We start from the raw sequence: 17,478 nt of genomic DNA, 5'->3' as shown, positions 1-17,478 counted from the left end.
TCTCCAAAACTCGGGATTATGTGACCTCTAGCAATAAATGTCCAGGAAGACAGCACACATAAAGCCACCGGCCATCTCGGCTCACCTAAAACCTTGCACCCTCTGTAGTGCGCGCTTTGTCTTGCACTCGCAAGACGCACTGCATGGAGCGCAATAGAATCTTATTGTACCTAGACTCTATACGGGACATGATGGCGAAAGGGTCTGCATTTAGTACTATAGCTACTCATGTTTATAACACGCTACTCCGCATCGGCAGCCGCTCTGTGACTCGCAGTGTGTGCAAGCAATAGCATGTAATTCAACCATTAGACCACCTGTGCCCGCGGCTGTTTCCGTTCATCGCCTCGGTATTCTTTCAAGGTGGCAGTGAAATTTCGTTATATATTAAAATCACTAATACATTTAAAATACCTGGTGTTCTGTGGACAAGAAGTTATAAAATCTTCAAACATTTTTTATCGAGAATTTTCTTATACTAATGAAGTTCGTTATATTGAGGTTTAACTGTATGACCTACAGTTTTCCTTGTGTACGAAGGTTGCACATATTAAATCTGTGGCCAGAGTCAATTCAAAGTTCTCTCAGGTATGGCAGCTCACATTCATTTATAGTGCGCATGTTTTTTTGTTTTGTTTTGTTTTTGTTTTTGCAATGTTTGCGCTGTGCCATAAAACGTTTAGTGCCGGCTAGTTATTTATATGTGTGTAGTTGGTTATGTATAATGAAATCGAACAAGGATCTATGGTGCAGACCATAGTGGCCTCTTGATGAGTGTGTTCCAGCACAATTTCACAAGAGGCGCGGTAGAGCTGTGAGGGCACTTGGGTGACGGCAGAAGTGGCAGGTCGCACCGAAGGCAGGCCTACAGTAAGGAGCCCATAGACAGGTTGCAGCTGGCGTCAATGCAGCACCCACTCGTATCCTTCTTAACGCAACCTCCTCGCAGCGGGAGAGGCTGGACGGGAGGTCTGATCTCAACGGAGCTATCAATGCTGGTATGGTGCGTCGAAGGACTTCGTTTTTCATAGCCATGTGAACGCGGGATGTTGCGGGAAAAGCAGCAGTGTATGTATCACTGGAGGTTGGTGACTGGCTCCGTCTGACTGGATGTGTCCTGGTGAAGATGAATGGTGTATCCAAACAATTCACACCATGCACGGGAACACCAACACTTCACAATGCACTTTGTCGGCGAAAGGTGATCCGTTTAATACTTTGCTACGTCCCTTCACAGCTTTGGTGTTTTTTTACAAAGTTGGTTATCTGAAGCCTTTCAACTAAATTATTGGTTGGATGTTATGACATACTGTTAAGGCAAACTTGTTCAGTGCAAAGTGTGTGTGTGTAGGTTACAATCCAGGCCTCATGTAGAATGGAGCACATCATTTCACCCGCCTTGCATTTCACTTAAGTTGCTTACTTCCTTGGCTCAAAATAGTGTAGTAGGCATCGTCTGTAATCAAAATTAGTGGCAGGAGACCCATGGTGGCATGCAAGCTTGGTGGCGTCCCGAGGTTTAGACAGCTTAACCACGAATGTAAAGGTTATTGCTGACTACTAATTACAAAATACATAATGTCACATAAGAGCTCAATATGGCGATAACTGTCACTGCACTGTAGATTCACAAATAACAGCTATTTTTATCCACATTTGAGTGCCAACGCATGGAGAAGATTACGCTAACAAAGCCTCATAGCTTAGCAGCAGGAATCGCTGACGACACTGCAGCTTCTGTTGAGGATGCGGAGCTGGTTTAGAGCACATTGTCTGTGCTGTCAGGGCTTACGGATGGGTCAGCGGGAAGACTGCCAGCTGCTTCATTTGCAGGATAAAGCAGCACGTCTCATTTTTAAAACATGTTAGCACTGGCTGGGCAAGTTGCCTCAGTATCATGTCTTTATTCACGAGTGCTCTTCATGCTATATTACTTACATAGATAGGAGACCCAAGACAATTTCCAAGCACCATTCTATCTGCCACAAAGCAAGTGTTGTACATCTCTGCCATAAGGCTGTGCAGAATAGTATCGCATACATTGTGGAGATGAGAGACATGGTTGCTTCCTTTCAAGGTATGCTAAAAAGTATTACAACTTCAAGCACCACTTGTTTGTCACAAAGTGAGTGTCCGATCTTTCACTTGGCAGAAGGCTTGCTATAAAGCATTTCAGTGCGACCCTGCACACATACTTGAAATTTTGAGTGGTTGCTACCACATGTGGCGAGGCACTGCCCACTTGTGCTTATCTTGGCGATGGCAAAAACAAGAGTTGTGTCTTTATCTCAAACAGTGGCATCACATGAAGGTTTGCTGTTTGAGATTACACCACTGAGGCCTTCATTCAGTGTGGTAAAAATGTATGCTGTGTAAAGTTCAGTTCCATGCATTTCCACAATGCCAGCACCCATTTGTCACCACATTTGACTGAGCGCCTCATATTTCATCTCTTTTGGCGCCTCTAAAATAAATATAATACACAAGCTGTGGGGCAAGAAAATTCGGCATCAGAGAAGCAGTGCAACTGCTGTAATGGCATGGGAGTTACAGCTTTCTACTAGTGAGCGTGAGGTCACATATTCGACTCCTGGCTATGGCGGCTGTATTCTGATGGGGGCAGAGTGTAGAAGCATTTATGTGCATGTCCGAAGAACCCCAGGACACCAAAGTTAGTCCCAGAACCCTCCAATACGGCGTCTATCACAGCTCAGCTGTTGCCTTGAGGCGTTGAATCTCACAGAGTAATCGAAAATATCTTGCACTGTGCACTTGTTTATGGCTTGTCAGTGCAGTGCCTCTTACGCAGTGTCGATGCAGTGCAATTATGCCTTGCACGTGTGTCTCAGGCCAGCACCGTCTGTGTCGTCGTCAGACCCCAGTCCTCACATTATGTCCCTTCCATCGCCATGTCTGCTCTGTCAGGTGCCTTTTGTGGGTGGTCCACAGCCCCCAGTGGGGTCTGCTGCAAACACAGCAGCAGCGGCTGCAGTAGCCGCAGCCACACTACAACAGCAGCAGCAACAGCAGGCTGCTGCAGCAGCAGCGGCAGCCGCGGCAGCAGCAGCAGGTCCCAACCCAGCACAGGTCACACCCAAGACCAAGACAGCACTGGCCAACCTGCTTAACACGCGTCTCCAAGGTGTCGCCAGAGGGCCCGGAGACTTGGCTGCTGACACCCTGGGTCATGGCGTCGTGCGGCTTCCCACCCCAGGCAGCGAGGAACAGCAACAGGCCCAGCACATTAGGGTTGGTGCATGATAGGAAAGGCCGCAGCTGGGCCCATGTCCTCTTGGACCGCTCACAGAAGTTGGACAAGCTGCATGTTTGTCAACTGAGGATGCACCGTGATGCAAGTTGTTTTAGGGTTCCTGTTTAGCTGTCGTGGAACCCCTTAACCCACTTGCTGCAAATCATTCAGTGACCCCTCTTGAATGTGAAGTGTTTTTGTTTTAATGCAAGAGCATGTGTGAAAAAGTCAAGTTCTGACTGCAATGACTAAACGCATGCTCACGTTTCGTGTATTTGATTTGTCATTTGTCTGTGATCAATAAGAGAGGCAGCGTTGCATGCCAAAATGAGAAAGCCAACTTCAATTTCATTTGAAGGCAATCGAGGTCTGAAGTCTGATTTAATATCAATACGGTTTCTTGTTCTTGGTTTGATTTCAATCAAATTGAAGAATACATCTTCGCACAGGTTGTCATGGAAACATTGTTCGTGGACATTTCAAGAGACATTCGTCCATGGCACACTTATATTGTGAATGCTGTGAGCAGTCTGGAATTTAGGACACAAGACATTCCTTTGTTTATTAATTATTACTTTAGTTCACCCTGCAGCATAGATGGAGTGATGCTTCTTTAAGGCGAAGGAGAAGCCCAACTGCTAAAGGAAGTTCATAGGGTGTCTAACATCCGAAGTCTGGTGATCAGTTAGTGTGGAGGCCTACAGGGCGAAGTTGGCAGCGACGCACTTGTGTGAAGGCTTGGAATACGTCATCTGCAAATGATAAGGCCTATGTTAACAACAGTGGCAAGGCAGAAAGTGCAGGGGTCGAAAGCCTTAATGTAACTACAAGTCAAGGGGATAGCCGGCATAATAGCTGCATTCACTCTAATTCAAAGGAGTGAGAGTTCATCTAGATAGCCAAGATCTGCCATGAATTTCTGAACCCTGCAGAAGTGCTTGCATGGAGCACTGAACAATATTTTTGCAGGTGGCTAAGGTGTTTGTCTCCAGAAGTTTAGTTTTCTTGCTCTGTGGGCTCTTTTCGTAACTCAGGCTTAGCAGACCTTTGGTTTAATTTCTTTTCACGCTGCTTCAAATGCAAACCAAAATCCAACTATCAGTTATTTTGTCTCGAGGACCTCTGGGAAGTTATGAACTGCTGTTTTCGGAACACTGGTTCAGGGTATAAGCAGAAATGTCAGACACATACATTGACTCTCCACTTGTTATTTATGCATTGCTTTGAATGATAGCCTTCAGCAGAAAATTTTTTAGAGCTTACCCAAAAGTAGCTGTTTGCATTAAAAAAAAAAAACAAACTTATATCAGTAAAATATAATGTAACTCTGCTGGTTATGTTCACAAGCTCACTTGTTCATGCTCGTGGGAATAGCTACCTCCTCTGCCTAAACCAAAACACTGCAACACTACTATATCTATGTGGTGTTGCATTTTGTAGCTTCTCTATATGCACACACTTTCAACACTCTCAAGCATACCTGCCAGCTCTCCTGAATTTTTCGTAGAGTCCACGAATTTGCTTTCGTTAATGATTTTATGAATGTTGCGCATCCTGTTTGGCGAAAAGAGCTTTAACGTTGGTAAAAGGTGGTAATGTGCATACAAAAATGAATTGTAATGGTACCTGCGCCAACCCTCTTGAGGCAGCATAAGACGCCATATCAAGTTTTAAAGTTCACGGGTTGGCAATATGATCAAGGAGTACATGTTAATTAAGCCAAGCTGGATAGATAATGCCTTTAGTAGGAGATGAGCCTAGAGGCTTGGCATGCCAAATAAACGAGTCAACATATGAGTAAAAGACAAGGGCTAGATTGTGCAAGCATTTCATTTTCCAAATGTTTGCTTGCCCTCTCGTGATTTGCCGGGCACTGCACTCCCACTCCGTTGCGCTTATGTGTGGTGACGAAAGCGAATCTCAAGAGGGCAAGCAAACGTTAGGAAGACGAAATACTTGCACAATCTCGCTCCAGGTGGCTATGCCACATTTATTATTTCCAAGCAATTTGCTTGTGTTACAGATTGCAGCAACAACTTTGTTGATTAGAAGAAGAAAAGCTGCATTGCGTTTGAAAATGAAAAGAACTGATGCGATATTTTTCATGGACATGTATCTTCTGTATATTACCCATTGGACTTGCCACATAGTGGTACTATTACAGTTGTAAAGGCATTTATTAGACACCAGCCATTTGGGCCGTCCGTTGTTTGAAGGTCCGAGCTCTCAGCACAAGTGGCGTTTCTCAAGGAAAGCGCAGGAGGGATCGACCCACTAGAAAGGGCTGGAGTGTGTGACCCGCTATGGCGTTCGTATTCTTCGCTACAGTCACCCCCAGGAACGAAGAGGGAGCCTGTCGGGTGACCTAACAGCTGGTCACTATGACAGGGTCATAGTAGGTCTTGAGGTGCTCGACGTTGACAGTGTCACGTCCACTGACGGCGCATGACCGCGGAAGGTTCAACTGGTTCGATCACGCAGTTGACGGGAGATGTGGTTCGACAGTACGGTAGGGGCCTTCATACTTGGGCACTAGTTTGGATGAGAGACCAGGTGTAGGGGAAGGAATCGAGAGCCACACAAGCACTCCAGGAAGGAAGATGGGTGCAGAAGTGGTGTCACCGCGGATGTAAAGACCTGTGCGAGATCGCGGCACTCTTCAGCATGTCTTGCAGTGGCAGAAATGGGCGCACATTCAGATGCATCTGGCCGGTACGGTAGAATTGTGTCGATGGTGTGCGAAGGACACCGACCATACAGTAAGAAAAAAGGTGAAAAGCTAGTGGTGCTCTGAGTGGCAGTGTTATACGCGTAAGTTGCAAAGGGCAGAATGGCGTCCCAATTAGTGTGGTCGGAGGCGACGTACATAGCAAGCATGTCCCCGAGCGTACGGTTGAAGCGTTCTGTAAGGCCATTGGTTTGGGGGTGGTATGCCGCATTTGTGCGATGAACAGCGTGGCACTCCTTGAGAATGGCTTCAACTACTTCGGACAGAAAGACACGCCCACGATCACTGAGTAGTTCCTGGGGTGGCCCATGATCGCAGGATGAATCGTCGAAGCAGGAAGGAGGCAACATCACGCGCTGTAGCTGCCGGTAAGGTGGCTGTTTCGGCGTATCGCGTCAGGTGGTCGATGGCCACGGTGGCCCAGCAATTTCCAGCCGACGTCAGGGAAAGGGGCCCATACAAATCGATGCCGACGCGCCCAAACGGCCGGGTAGGGCAAGGTAAAGGTTGCAGACCGGCGGGTGAAATGCGGGTGAAGATTTCCGGCGCTGGCAATCGGGACAAGAGCGAACAAACTTCTGAACGTAGCTGTACATCCCACACCAGTAATACCGCTGTTGAAGGCGCTGTTAAGTCTTGAAAACTCCGGAGTGCGCACACTGTGGATCAGCATGGAAAGCTGCGCATACTTCGGAACGCAGACTGCGGAGTACCACTAACAACAACTGGCGCCCGTCGGGGTTATAATTGCGTCGGTGAAGAAGGTTGTCGCAAATGGCAAAATGACGTGCTTGGCAAAGCAACGTGCGATTGCTTGGTTGTGCCGACGAACTAGAAAGCAAGTCTATAAGGGAGGCAATACAATGGTCCTTGCGTTGCTCAGAAGCGATGGTGTTAAGGTCGAGCGAAGAAACAATATTCTCGGATAGTGAGGAGCAGGCATTGTCAGGCAAGGGCAGAGGGCGTCTGCGTCAGAATGCTGGCGTCCGTTGCGGTACAGCACCTGGACATCGTAGTCCTGCAGGCGAAGTGCCCATCGAGCAAGACGGACCGAGGAGTCCTTCAAGGACGACAGCCAACATAGTGCATGGTGGTCCGTGACTACGTCAAATGGACGACCATATCAATAAGGCCGGAACTTAGTCAGAGCCCAGATGATGGCCAAGCATTCTTTTTCTGTCACAGTGTAATTTGTCTCAGCTTTCGTAAGCGTACGACTTGCATAAGCGACGACATATTCAGGAAACCTTTGTTTGCGTTGGGCAAGAACAGCGCCGAGGCTGACGCCGCTGGCATCTGTGTGCACCTCAGTAGCAGCTGTCGGGTCGTAGTGGCGTAAAATTGGCGGAGACGTAAGTAGATGCCGGAGCGTCATGAAGGCCTCATCGCACGGGGACGACCACAAAGTGAGGGGCCCGTTACGTGACAGCAGTTTCGTCATGGGTGAGATGTTGGTGGCAAAATTGCGAATAATGCGTCTGAAGTAAGAACACAGACCAATAAAACTGCGCAATTCAGACGTTGGCTTAGGGAATTCGGCGACGGCTTGAAGTTTGGCTGGATCTGGGAGTATCCCATCCTTGGATACGACGTAACCGAGGATTGTCAGCTGCCGAGCAGCAAATCGGCACTTCTTTAGGTTTAGTTGTAGGCCAGTGTTTGTTAAGCACGTCAAAACACACCGTAGACGTTGAAGGTGTGTTGTGAAGTTTGGCGCAAAAACAACATTGTCAAGATAGCACAAGCATGTGTGCCACTTCAAGCCACGCAGAACTGTGTCCATTATGCGCTCAAAAGTTGCGGGCGCATTACAAAGTCCAAAAGGCATTACGTTAAATTCGTATAAGCCGTCGGGTTTTACAAAAGCTGTCTTTGGCCGATCGGCGTCTGCCATGGGTACTTGCCAGTACCCTGAGCGCAGATCTAAAGACGAAAATAATTCTGTGCCCTGTAGACTGTCAGTGGCGTCATCTATGCGTGGGAGAGGGGAGACGTCCTTGTGTGGTGATCTTGTTGAGGCGCCGGTAGTCGACACAGAGCCGCACAGAACCATCTTTCTTCGTAACGAGGACGACAGGGGATGCCCATGGACTGTTGGAAGGTCGTATCACCTCGCGGCGAAGCGTGTCGTCGACCTGTTCATTGATTACACGACCCTCTGCAGGAGATACACGATACGGTCGTTGCCGCAATGGCGGTTGCGAGCCAGTGTCGATGCGGTGCGTAACAGTGGATGTCCGGCCTAGGGAAGTTTGCCCGACATCAAAAGAAGAACGAAATTCTTCTAAGAGGCACAAAAGTTGAGATCGCTGGACCGGCGTAAGGTCATCGGCGATAGAAAAACTGAACACATCACTGGAAGGTCCCTCACAGGTAGAAAGAGCAGTGAGCGCACTGGGACTAGCACATCAATGGTCATCGGGGAGCTCTATAACTTGTACGTCTTCAATCGCTTGTACATGGCCGAGACATTGCCCTCGGAGCAGCATCACAGAGTATGGAAATGGGTTGCAAACGAAAATGGTGCTGTAGCCCTGTTTGATGTCCACTGTCGCATAAGGTAGCAGCAGGCCTGTACGGGTGAGAAAGCGGTCAGATGGAGACAGTAGTGCAACAGCGTCGGAGAGGCCGCTGCAGTACATGGCCACGACCATTGATGTGTTGGGAGGAACGTGGGTGTCGTCTTGGACAAGTACCTTCCTCGACAGCGAAGTATTGTTGGTGAGCGGCAAATCTAACAGCGGCGAGAGTTCCATCTCGGCCCGTGCGCAATGGATAACGGCGTTGTGGCGCGAGAGGAAATACCAGCCGAGGATAACGTCATGAGAACACAAGGTGAGGATGATGAATTCTATGGTGTACAGAAGGTCGTCAATAACAACACGAGGAGTGCAAGCCGCTAAGGGGTGGATATGTGGATATGGGCACTGGCTGTGTGGAGGGACAGTCCAGAAAGGGGCATTGTGACTTTCCGAAGTAGGCTGCAAAGCTTAGCGTCCATAACACATACGGCAGCTCCAGTGTCCACGAGTGCAGATGCACGAACACCGTCAACAAACACTTCGATCACATTTGAAGGACTGCGTTGAGGACTATCACGTTTCGATGGCGCCGCAGCCCTAGCCTCTTGGACTGCGACGATTAGTTTTCCTCGTCCCGAGTTACGGGACGGGGTCGCGTCGGCGAGACTGAGCGACGGCGTGGAGACGGTGACATAGCCGAATGGGGGTCGGAATATGGACGGTTGAACTGGCTTGTCACGGCTGACGCGGCGCTAGGTGGCTGAATGTGATTACAATAACGAGCGATGTGACCGCCATAGCCGCATGCAAAGCATATCGGCCGGTTGTCGGAAGTACGCCACTGGTTCGCTGGGGTAAGTCCCATCCATGTAAGAGTTCGCAGTAGTGCAGGGCGGCTGCTGGTATGACAGCATGGCGGGCTGCGGTCGGGGCCTAGCCGCGATGTTGGCATAACCGAGAGGCACACTCGGAGAGAGCGTAGCTGAGTGGTGCAGCCGTCGGGACCTGTTAGGGCGTCGCGACGACATCAGCGTAGCTTAGTGGAGCGGGATGCTGGTCTGGCAAGACCTCGGCGATTTCCTGCTCGATCACGCGACGGAGTGTGGGCATAACATTCGTTGCGGGCTGTTGCACATGGGGTGGCTGAGCGAAGGTTAGCAAAGAGAGCTGGCGCACAACTTCCTCCCGAACGAACGCTTTCATTTCTGTAAGCAATGCGGACTGGTCGGAGATGGTGATCAAACCAGCAATGTGTTCGTTACGCGATGAAGGGCGACGTGTCAACGAGCGCTGCCTTCGTAGCTCCTCGTAGCTTTGGCAGAGAGTAACGATGTCTGACACGGACTGAGGATTTTTCGCAAGTAGCATGTTGAACGCATCGTCTTCGATTCCTCTCATGACATTTCGTATTTTGTCGGATTCCGACATCAGTCGCGTTGACTCTTTTGCACAAGTCTAGAACATCTTCAATGTAGCTGGTAAATGATTCACCCGGCTGCTGTGCACTGTTCGCGCAAACGCGATTCTGCTCGCAGCTTGCACACCGCAGGGCGACCAAACACCGCCACCAAAGAAGTCTTGAACAAGGACCATGTCGGAAAATCGGTCTCATGGTTGCTGTACTAGAGACTGGCTACACCCGTGAGATAGAAGATCACATTGCTGAGCTTTGCGGGGTCGTCCCATTTGTTGTGAGCGCTTACCCTCTCATACGTTGTCAGCCAGTCCTCCACATCGGTTTCGTCTGCGCCGCTGAAAATGGCAGGGTCCCTGTGGCGAGGCACACCAGAGCACATGACAGACTGAGGAGGTGCTTGCTGGGATGGGGTAGGTGGCACTTGCTGGGATGCGTCTTCGGGCATGGTTGAGCCTAGGGTACGGGATCGAAGCTCCAGGATTTACGCTGTAGGCAGAAGCACTCTCCACCACTTGCAAAGGCGTTTATTAGACACCAGCCGTTTGGGCCGTCCGTTGTTTGAAGGTCCGAGCTCTCAGCACTGAGCGGCGTTTCTCGAGGAAAGCGCAGGAGGGATCGACCCACTAGAAAGGGCTGGAGAGCGTGACCCACTATGGTGTTCGTATTTTTCGCTACACAGTATTTATGAGGTGCAGACAAAACACTTATCTTTCCTTGTCACTTTGCATTTGTCCTACCAGATGCTTTATGCATTGACAAGGAGTCTCATTAGCACATGCAACTCGCATGAACACTGCATGATATTGTTAGCCTTACTTGTGAGGGCAGAGTGGCATAGCTATGTCATAGGACTACAACTCGCTAACTTGCAGCACACGAAAAAGGCAGTGCTGCATGTACGCATGTGCAGTCTTCATCAAAAATATACGGTCTCTGTTGCCTGTGGCCACAATGCTCACTACAATCTTGAAGGAGTTCTTATGGTATGCCAAAAGTTCCAACGCTCTGGGGAATGAAAAGCACTCTCATACTCACCATCCAGAGGCCTAGAATGTCAGGAGTGCTACAGGTACTGCAGCACATAGCCAGCCAAACAACATATAAATGAAGACACGGCATAGCCCTTGTAATTTCATGAAGGTTATACGTACCATTCTGCACTGTATAAGCTGCACTAAAGAAATGAAATGCATCAATTTAGGGCTAACTAATATGCATGCTTTCGTTTCCTATGTTTCGAGTTCATGTCACATTGGCATAATTTGGACTCTTAAGCTTAGATCATAGTTCCTGCCACCTTTAACGACCAGATGCATACGGACGTGACATCGCGCTCTCAAGTAATTTCGATTATTCGATATTGTACTTCAAAATTTGCCTGTCTCGTTTCATTCCGATGAGTATACTAGTATGTGCATGTCTCTGTCCTGTTCTCGTGTTCTGCAAGTTAGTGGTTAGGAACGAGATTGGCCCTATAGTCTATTCTTGTGATCAGTGTATTGATTTTTAGAGTATGATTTGCATGCACTGTACATGTGCACATTGCATGAAGCAGTTTGCACTCGTTGTGGGGGCAGTGCAGTGCAGCCGCATGCTGCACGCAATGACGCAATGTTAAACTGAGTGCACCTACTGGGTTTTTGTCATAGTGTACTATGCTCATGCAATAAAGCACATCAGTTTAGGCTCAGCCAATATGAGCACTTACGTTTCCATTGTTTCCAGTTCGTGTTACATCGGCATAGTTTTTGCTCTTAAGCTTAGATCAGAGTCAGTGCCATCTTTAGCAACCATATGCATAGTGCCTTGACATCACACTCTCGAGTAAATACGCTTATTTGGTGTTCTATTTAAAATCTCCCTAATGCGTTTCATTCCATGTGCTCTGTACATACTTGAAATGCATTGAACAGCACTCAAGTGCTACATGCCCCCTGTCCCTATGCAAGTGTCCCACCGGGTGTCTTATATATTGATTGGAAACGTTCATATGTACTGCGTACATATGTATATTTGCATTGCATGAAATTGTTTGCACTGTTCCAAAACATAGCGCCACAGATGCACCACTTCCTCTTCACCCCGAGCCTTGTTGAAGTGAACATCGATGTTATTCTTTTATTCGTACTTTAAAGTGTGGGTGTGCGATTATAAAAATTTTCGAATAACGAATCAAATATCGAATAATGATATGCACATGCATTTATTTGCAAGTTGGATAATTTGTTATGTTGGTACATTGCAATTACATTGTAAATGTTAAAAAATTTGACTAGTAAGCTGTTATACTAAAACATTGTGTATTTGGCTCATGTTAACTTGGAAAATTTAGGAATTCCCACTAGGGGCTGCCCTGGCCAGCCTGTCCGTGTCTTATATCGCATAAAATGCCCGTGAACGCGGAGGCATTTGACCCGGTGCCAGTCGTCACTCATCGCACTTGCTGTCAAGCAATAAGCTCAGAATTTGGGAGTGGGGGAGTTACTGCAAAAAAGCGCACCCTCTCTGTCTGCAAACCCGTGCCCCTTGCTACTGAAAGGCAGGCTTTCCCGCAATGTTTAGACGTTCAGTGGCTAAGTGTGCCTTACAGGAGGAATTTCGCTAGCAGCACGAAGTCATCACAAATTTCAGCCCAAAATCGTCCCAATAGATTCTTAGATTAGATAGAAACAAATGCTAAGAACCGTGTTTGCTCCCCCACAGCGAGCAATGTATTCGATTTGATTCGAATATTCGTATCCGACCGAATATTAGAACATTTTCAAGTATCTATTTTTCTAATCACAGACGAATTTTAAAATATGTAATATTCTATAATATTCGAACTTTTCGAATATTAGCACACCCCACTTTTAAAGTAATTCAAATGCACAGCATAATGCTCTTCTGTTACTGACCCTTTTTTTGCTTGCATTGGTTTTGCCGGTTGTGTTATGCATTGATTGGGAATCTCACTTGCATGTGCCATTTACACTCGCATTGCGTGAAGTAATTTGCACTGTTAAAGGGCACTGTGTCATAGGTGCAACCTTCCGCATGAGTGCATTGTTTGGCTGGAAGCCTGCCAACATGAATCTGGTTGCAGTCTGTAATAATTACATGTTGCTGAGGGAAAAAAAAATAGTACAAGTTGTGCACATCTTATCTCCCCATTTTAATTATTGCATTGCACAAATATGATCATAATAATTAGAGATATTTAAAATTTATTTTGCATAGTAACTCACGTTGTATGCCCATGTGCAGAGCACAGCTGATTCTGATGTATTTTTGCAAGATGAGAGGAATTCATTGGAACATCTATGCCATGCGGATAAAAAAAGCTTTGCTAAGTTTGCTGGAGATCTTGCTCTTGACTATAGATCTTTCAATATAAACAGGCGCCCCCATCGCATTTTCAGTGGAGTCTTCCAAACAAGAAAAGAAGGAAGCATCAAAATTCTGGCTTGAATTGTGTCAACAGTTGTGTTTTTTAGTTTCCACCGTCTCCCGACTTCAGCCTTAGTGATTTTGCTTCTCTCTCGGGTTATGTCAAGTATAAGGTCTGCTTACTATGCCTCACGGTTTGTCTTGATGAAATACCTAGGTCACTCTGTTTATCGCCAGCATTGTGCAAGGCATGCACCAATATGAATGAGAAGAGATCCGATACCATCTAAATACATGTTTGGAAATAAGCCGTGCTCGTATTAAGAAATTGCAAGTTCAGAAGAAAAAAATGTAATTTTCTTTTTTTAACATAAATGCTTTGATACGGGACATTCCATTATGTAGCTTAAGATGCACGTGTGCACAACAGAAGCTTCTATACTGTACTTGAATGATTCCTAAAAAAAATTGATTGCAGCGCATGTGAATGTGAAAATACTTGATTTGCTTAACTGCACGCAGCAGTTACTCACGCATGTTGAATTTTGTGTTCGCACCACTCCCCTTGGAATCTTCATGATTTCGGGGAAAGACTTTGGCGACATGAAAAGGAGGGGTAGTCCACTCTCAACAATATTCACAAAACCCAATTATCTGATTATTATATTTGCATATCATTGTGTCTGGACAGATGTTATACAGTTAAATATATTATGCAGTAGACAAAGGTAGTTGTTTGTCATTGAATAGTTGTATTGTTGTGTAAATGGACTGCTTTGCATTCCACATCCGCCTTTTAGGATGAAAGCGTTATTTGGCATGCAAAATACCACAGTTGACGGCACGTACAGTACATCATGTGGGCCTCGTCTGCTACAACAGCAACTAACGATCTGCATTTTCTTGTAACTGTTTTTCTACAGCACAGACAATCTAGTGACAAAGAAAACAGACAACATCAACTCTGTTGCCTGCTTCTTTTCTTTTTGCTTGTGTTTTCTGTGTTGTGATACTGGTTGAAAAACTAACAAGCCTGTCTTAATGTCTTGGAAGAGTGGATGTGCTCAGTAGGGGAGCAATGGGCTCTCTGGTGCTTTGAGCCAATCTTGGCGTCCTTTCTAACAGCGAGGTCTTCACTCGCAGCTAAGAAGCACTCTTGATGGGTCGTGAGGGATCTACTTACTTCACACTAAATCCTGTATGCTCTGTTTTGATACCTATTTGTATGAGTCATGTTTGGTTGCAAGGATTTGTTATGAGATTCTTTACTTTCTTTTTTTTTTTTGCCATACCTCTCTACATTTACCTATGCCTGTTTTAGGAGCCATCTTGGGCTGAAGGTGTTCCATAACCACTAACCCCTTTCTGGTCTGAAATTTCTTTTAATGAAGTGAAAATTTTTTATTACGTGCATCTGAATGACAAAAGTTAGGGGGAAAATGTAAAGCAGGAATTCCCCACTGGAGTCATTTGGCAAATAATTAAAGGTTTTTCTCGTAAACTGCCAGAAAGTAAATGTGTTGTAAGCAGCATGTGGTTTTTCAGACATCTTAGTTCGGGATCATAATTACGTATGGCCACAAATTATTTGAAGACCATTTTTCTGTCGCTTAAGGTGGGTTATGTGTGTTAAGCAGCAGGCTCCAAAAATAGAGTGCAGATGCCTAACCTGTCCTCAATGCGACACATGGACATTTGTGAAATTTCGGGGAAAGCCACATTTATCTGCGGCATAAAGTCTGCAAATTATGTAATTACTAATTTGCATTGCTGATGCTCACATTTCTGAAAATAGGTTTGCTGTTTGTTTTTATTGATGTCGTATATTTCTTGTAGAACAGTGATTTCTACAGGAATCAGTGGACCAGAAAGGGTTAATACTTCAGGAAGTAAAGGTAGCATTTACTGAACATCATTTAAGTGTTGCATTAGATTTTATTTACTATTTGTTCTTCTCACCCACTTTTTTAGGAAGGTCCCATGATGAACCCAGCCTACCGGTCAGTTCGTGCACCTGTACCACCACCAACTCAGCACTTGGCCAATGATGCAAGAAACTTTGGCACTGAAGTTCCTGTGAATGCCAATGCCCCGGTTGAAATTCACTTCTATGGACATGATCCAAGAACACAAGGTACACTGTTGTTTCCTGCACAGTCTAAAGTACTTTTTTTTCACTAGCTTTTATCTGGCATTTATTTCATCGCATTTATAAAAACTAATGGACAAGAGCTGGCACATACGGAAGTGGTTGCTTAATAATGCGGCATTAAGATAACGTGAACGAAGAAGTGATAACTTTGAAATTGGCTTTGGCTGGTGACTTTGCCACTGGATATTCTTTAAGACTTGGTAGCCTTCATCTTATTGTGTAGTGCTTCGCATTTTGGTTCTTGAATTAATTTTTGAAGAAATCACAGTTTTGAGCTAATGTCAACATTCTAGAAGTTTACAGGCCAATAAGCATGCTAGGGTAAGCATGCCTAAAAGCATTTTTACCTAAAGTGCTCTTCGTCTTTGCTAGCTGCAGCATTTAGGCGTAGTGTTTCTTAGGCAGCAGCAGACACCACTTGAAAGTAACAGCGCTGACCTTTACAAGTAAAAGTAAGGCCTTGTCCATTTAACGCTGTTACTTTCCAAAACATGAATTATTACTTGATGTCAAACGCTGCTTTATTTCTAGGCTTGGATGCCAACTAGTCGTAACGTCTTGCACATATCTAATTGGTTATTGCCATGCCCATGGCATCTTTTTTTTATAAGGACATGTTTTTGCTGAACAGCAACCAGTGGTGCATGAAGTGTCAGATTAGAGACGCCACACATTCACATACTGTACGTACAGTATACACCGCAGCAGCACTGATGGTATGGTGTGCACCATGAGTTTTCCGATAAACAAAAAAAGCAAGGTTTGATTCAATTCATGCACAGTGCTGTGACTTGCTAAATTTGTGATTCTGCCTCGTATCAATATTGGAACTTGTGCTGGTAAAATAGTCTATTCAGCAGTTTGAATTATACATAAATTATATTTTGGCTATTGAAAGGTGGAATACAATTATTTGGCCACCTCGTATTTGATTTAAATTTAAAAAAAAATGGAAGATTCGTAGTCTTATCTCTAACCCATTACTTGATCACAGTAAAATCTAGGCAAGCAAGCTGCAAGCTGCATCAATATGGCTTCCTTGTTCATGCCACACTGCTGATTTCGTAACAAAGTTTAGCACCTTCGAATATTTTTTTTAAAATTCATACGTATGAAGGTGTGATGGCTCATTTGTAGCAACCGGTGAGGTCAGACATGAGAAATCCTTAGTAAAATCATGCCATGTTAAATGCACGTTACTTCCTCGCATTCTTGTACTTTGCATAAACGCGCAAGCTTGCGTGTGCACGAGTGAGAGAGTGAAGGCAAGAAAATTGGGCCGTTTCACACGAAGGGCGAAGCATTGAAAGCAGTGGCAAGGTTTAGCCTTGTGCTGAGGCTTCTTGGACGGTCTTCTAACAATATGCGAGAGCGACATGTAGGTGCGACGCAGCAAGCGTAACAACTGCTGCTGCGCAGTAGAAACAGCGCTCTGGCGGCTACCAGGCGTCTCACTAACACTGGCGTGACGAGGAACCACCAGCATTGCAGACGTTGCACCTTGTCGGTGCGCGAGACGAGGACCTGAAGGAAAACCGTCGTCGTTTGTAGCTTGAACGTTACCGTACATTCTGCTCAGACTGCTATATGAACCACGAGTCACAACTGCGCTGAAACGCGAGCACTAGCGTTTCAGTGTTGCTGTGGTGGGGTGCGCACACAATGCTCGTGCCAGCGGAAGAAATCGGAGTGCTGCCCTGGCTCTGCTGCAGAGCCGTTCGCACAAAACGTCGTTCGCACAGTGCGTCCGCTTGGCATAGTTGTTTTTTCAGCCAGACACACTATGCTTCTCTAGAGATATTTTATTCACCTACATGCGAGCCACGCGTGAGCCATCAGTGCCAGGACAGCACGACAGCGTTGGCACGACTGGTGGCACCAGTGTCTGCTCCAACAGCAACGGCGCAAGTGCGCCTCGGGTGTCTATATAATTGCTTTTGCAACAAAAGGTGGACAGAAAGCCTAGCACTTCCAGTGAGGCTGCCTTGTCAAGCCATGATTAACACATTGCAGTCACACCCAGGAGTTCGGGAGATACAG

At 46.2% G+C, this 17,478-nt stretch overlaps 1 protein-coding gene across 2 annotated transcripts in view; it reads left to right on the top strand.

The window, feature by feature from the left end:
* Nucleotides 1-17,478, top strand: part of LOC119445821 (PAX-interacting protein 1-like) — a 78,647-nt gene that overhangs the window by 26,865 nt on the left and 34,304 nt on the right. The window contains exons 7-8 of one of the 2 annotated variants that reach the window (XM_049663659.1): nt 2,926-3,249; nt 15,258-15,420. In XM_049663659.1, coding sequence (XP_049519616.1) covers nt 2,926-3,249; nt 15,258-15,420 — 487 coding nt within the window. The remainder of the gene's footprint in view (nt 1-2,925; nt 3,250-15,257; nt 15,421-17,478) is intronic. The other variant, XM_049663660.1, reaches the window with a different exon arrangement.

Source organism: Dermacentor silvarum, chromosome 3 (genome assembly GCF_013339745.2).
Source record: "Dermacentor silvarum isolate Dsil-2018 chromosome 3, BIME_Dsil_1.4, whole genome shotgun sequence".
In the NCBI taxonomy this organism is placed as follows: domain Eukaryota; kingdom Metazoa; phylum Arthropoda; class Arachnida; order Ixodida; family Ixodidae; genus Dermacentor; species Dermacentor silvarum.
Note: the sequence above shows the minus strand (reverse complement) of the source record. Positions and strands in the feature narration are given on the sequence as shown.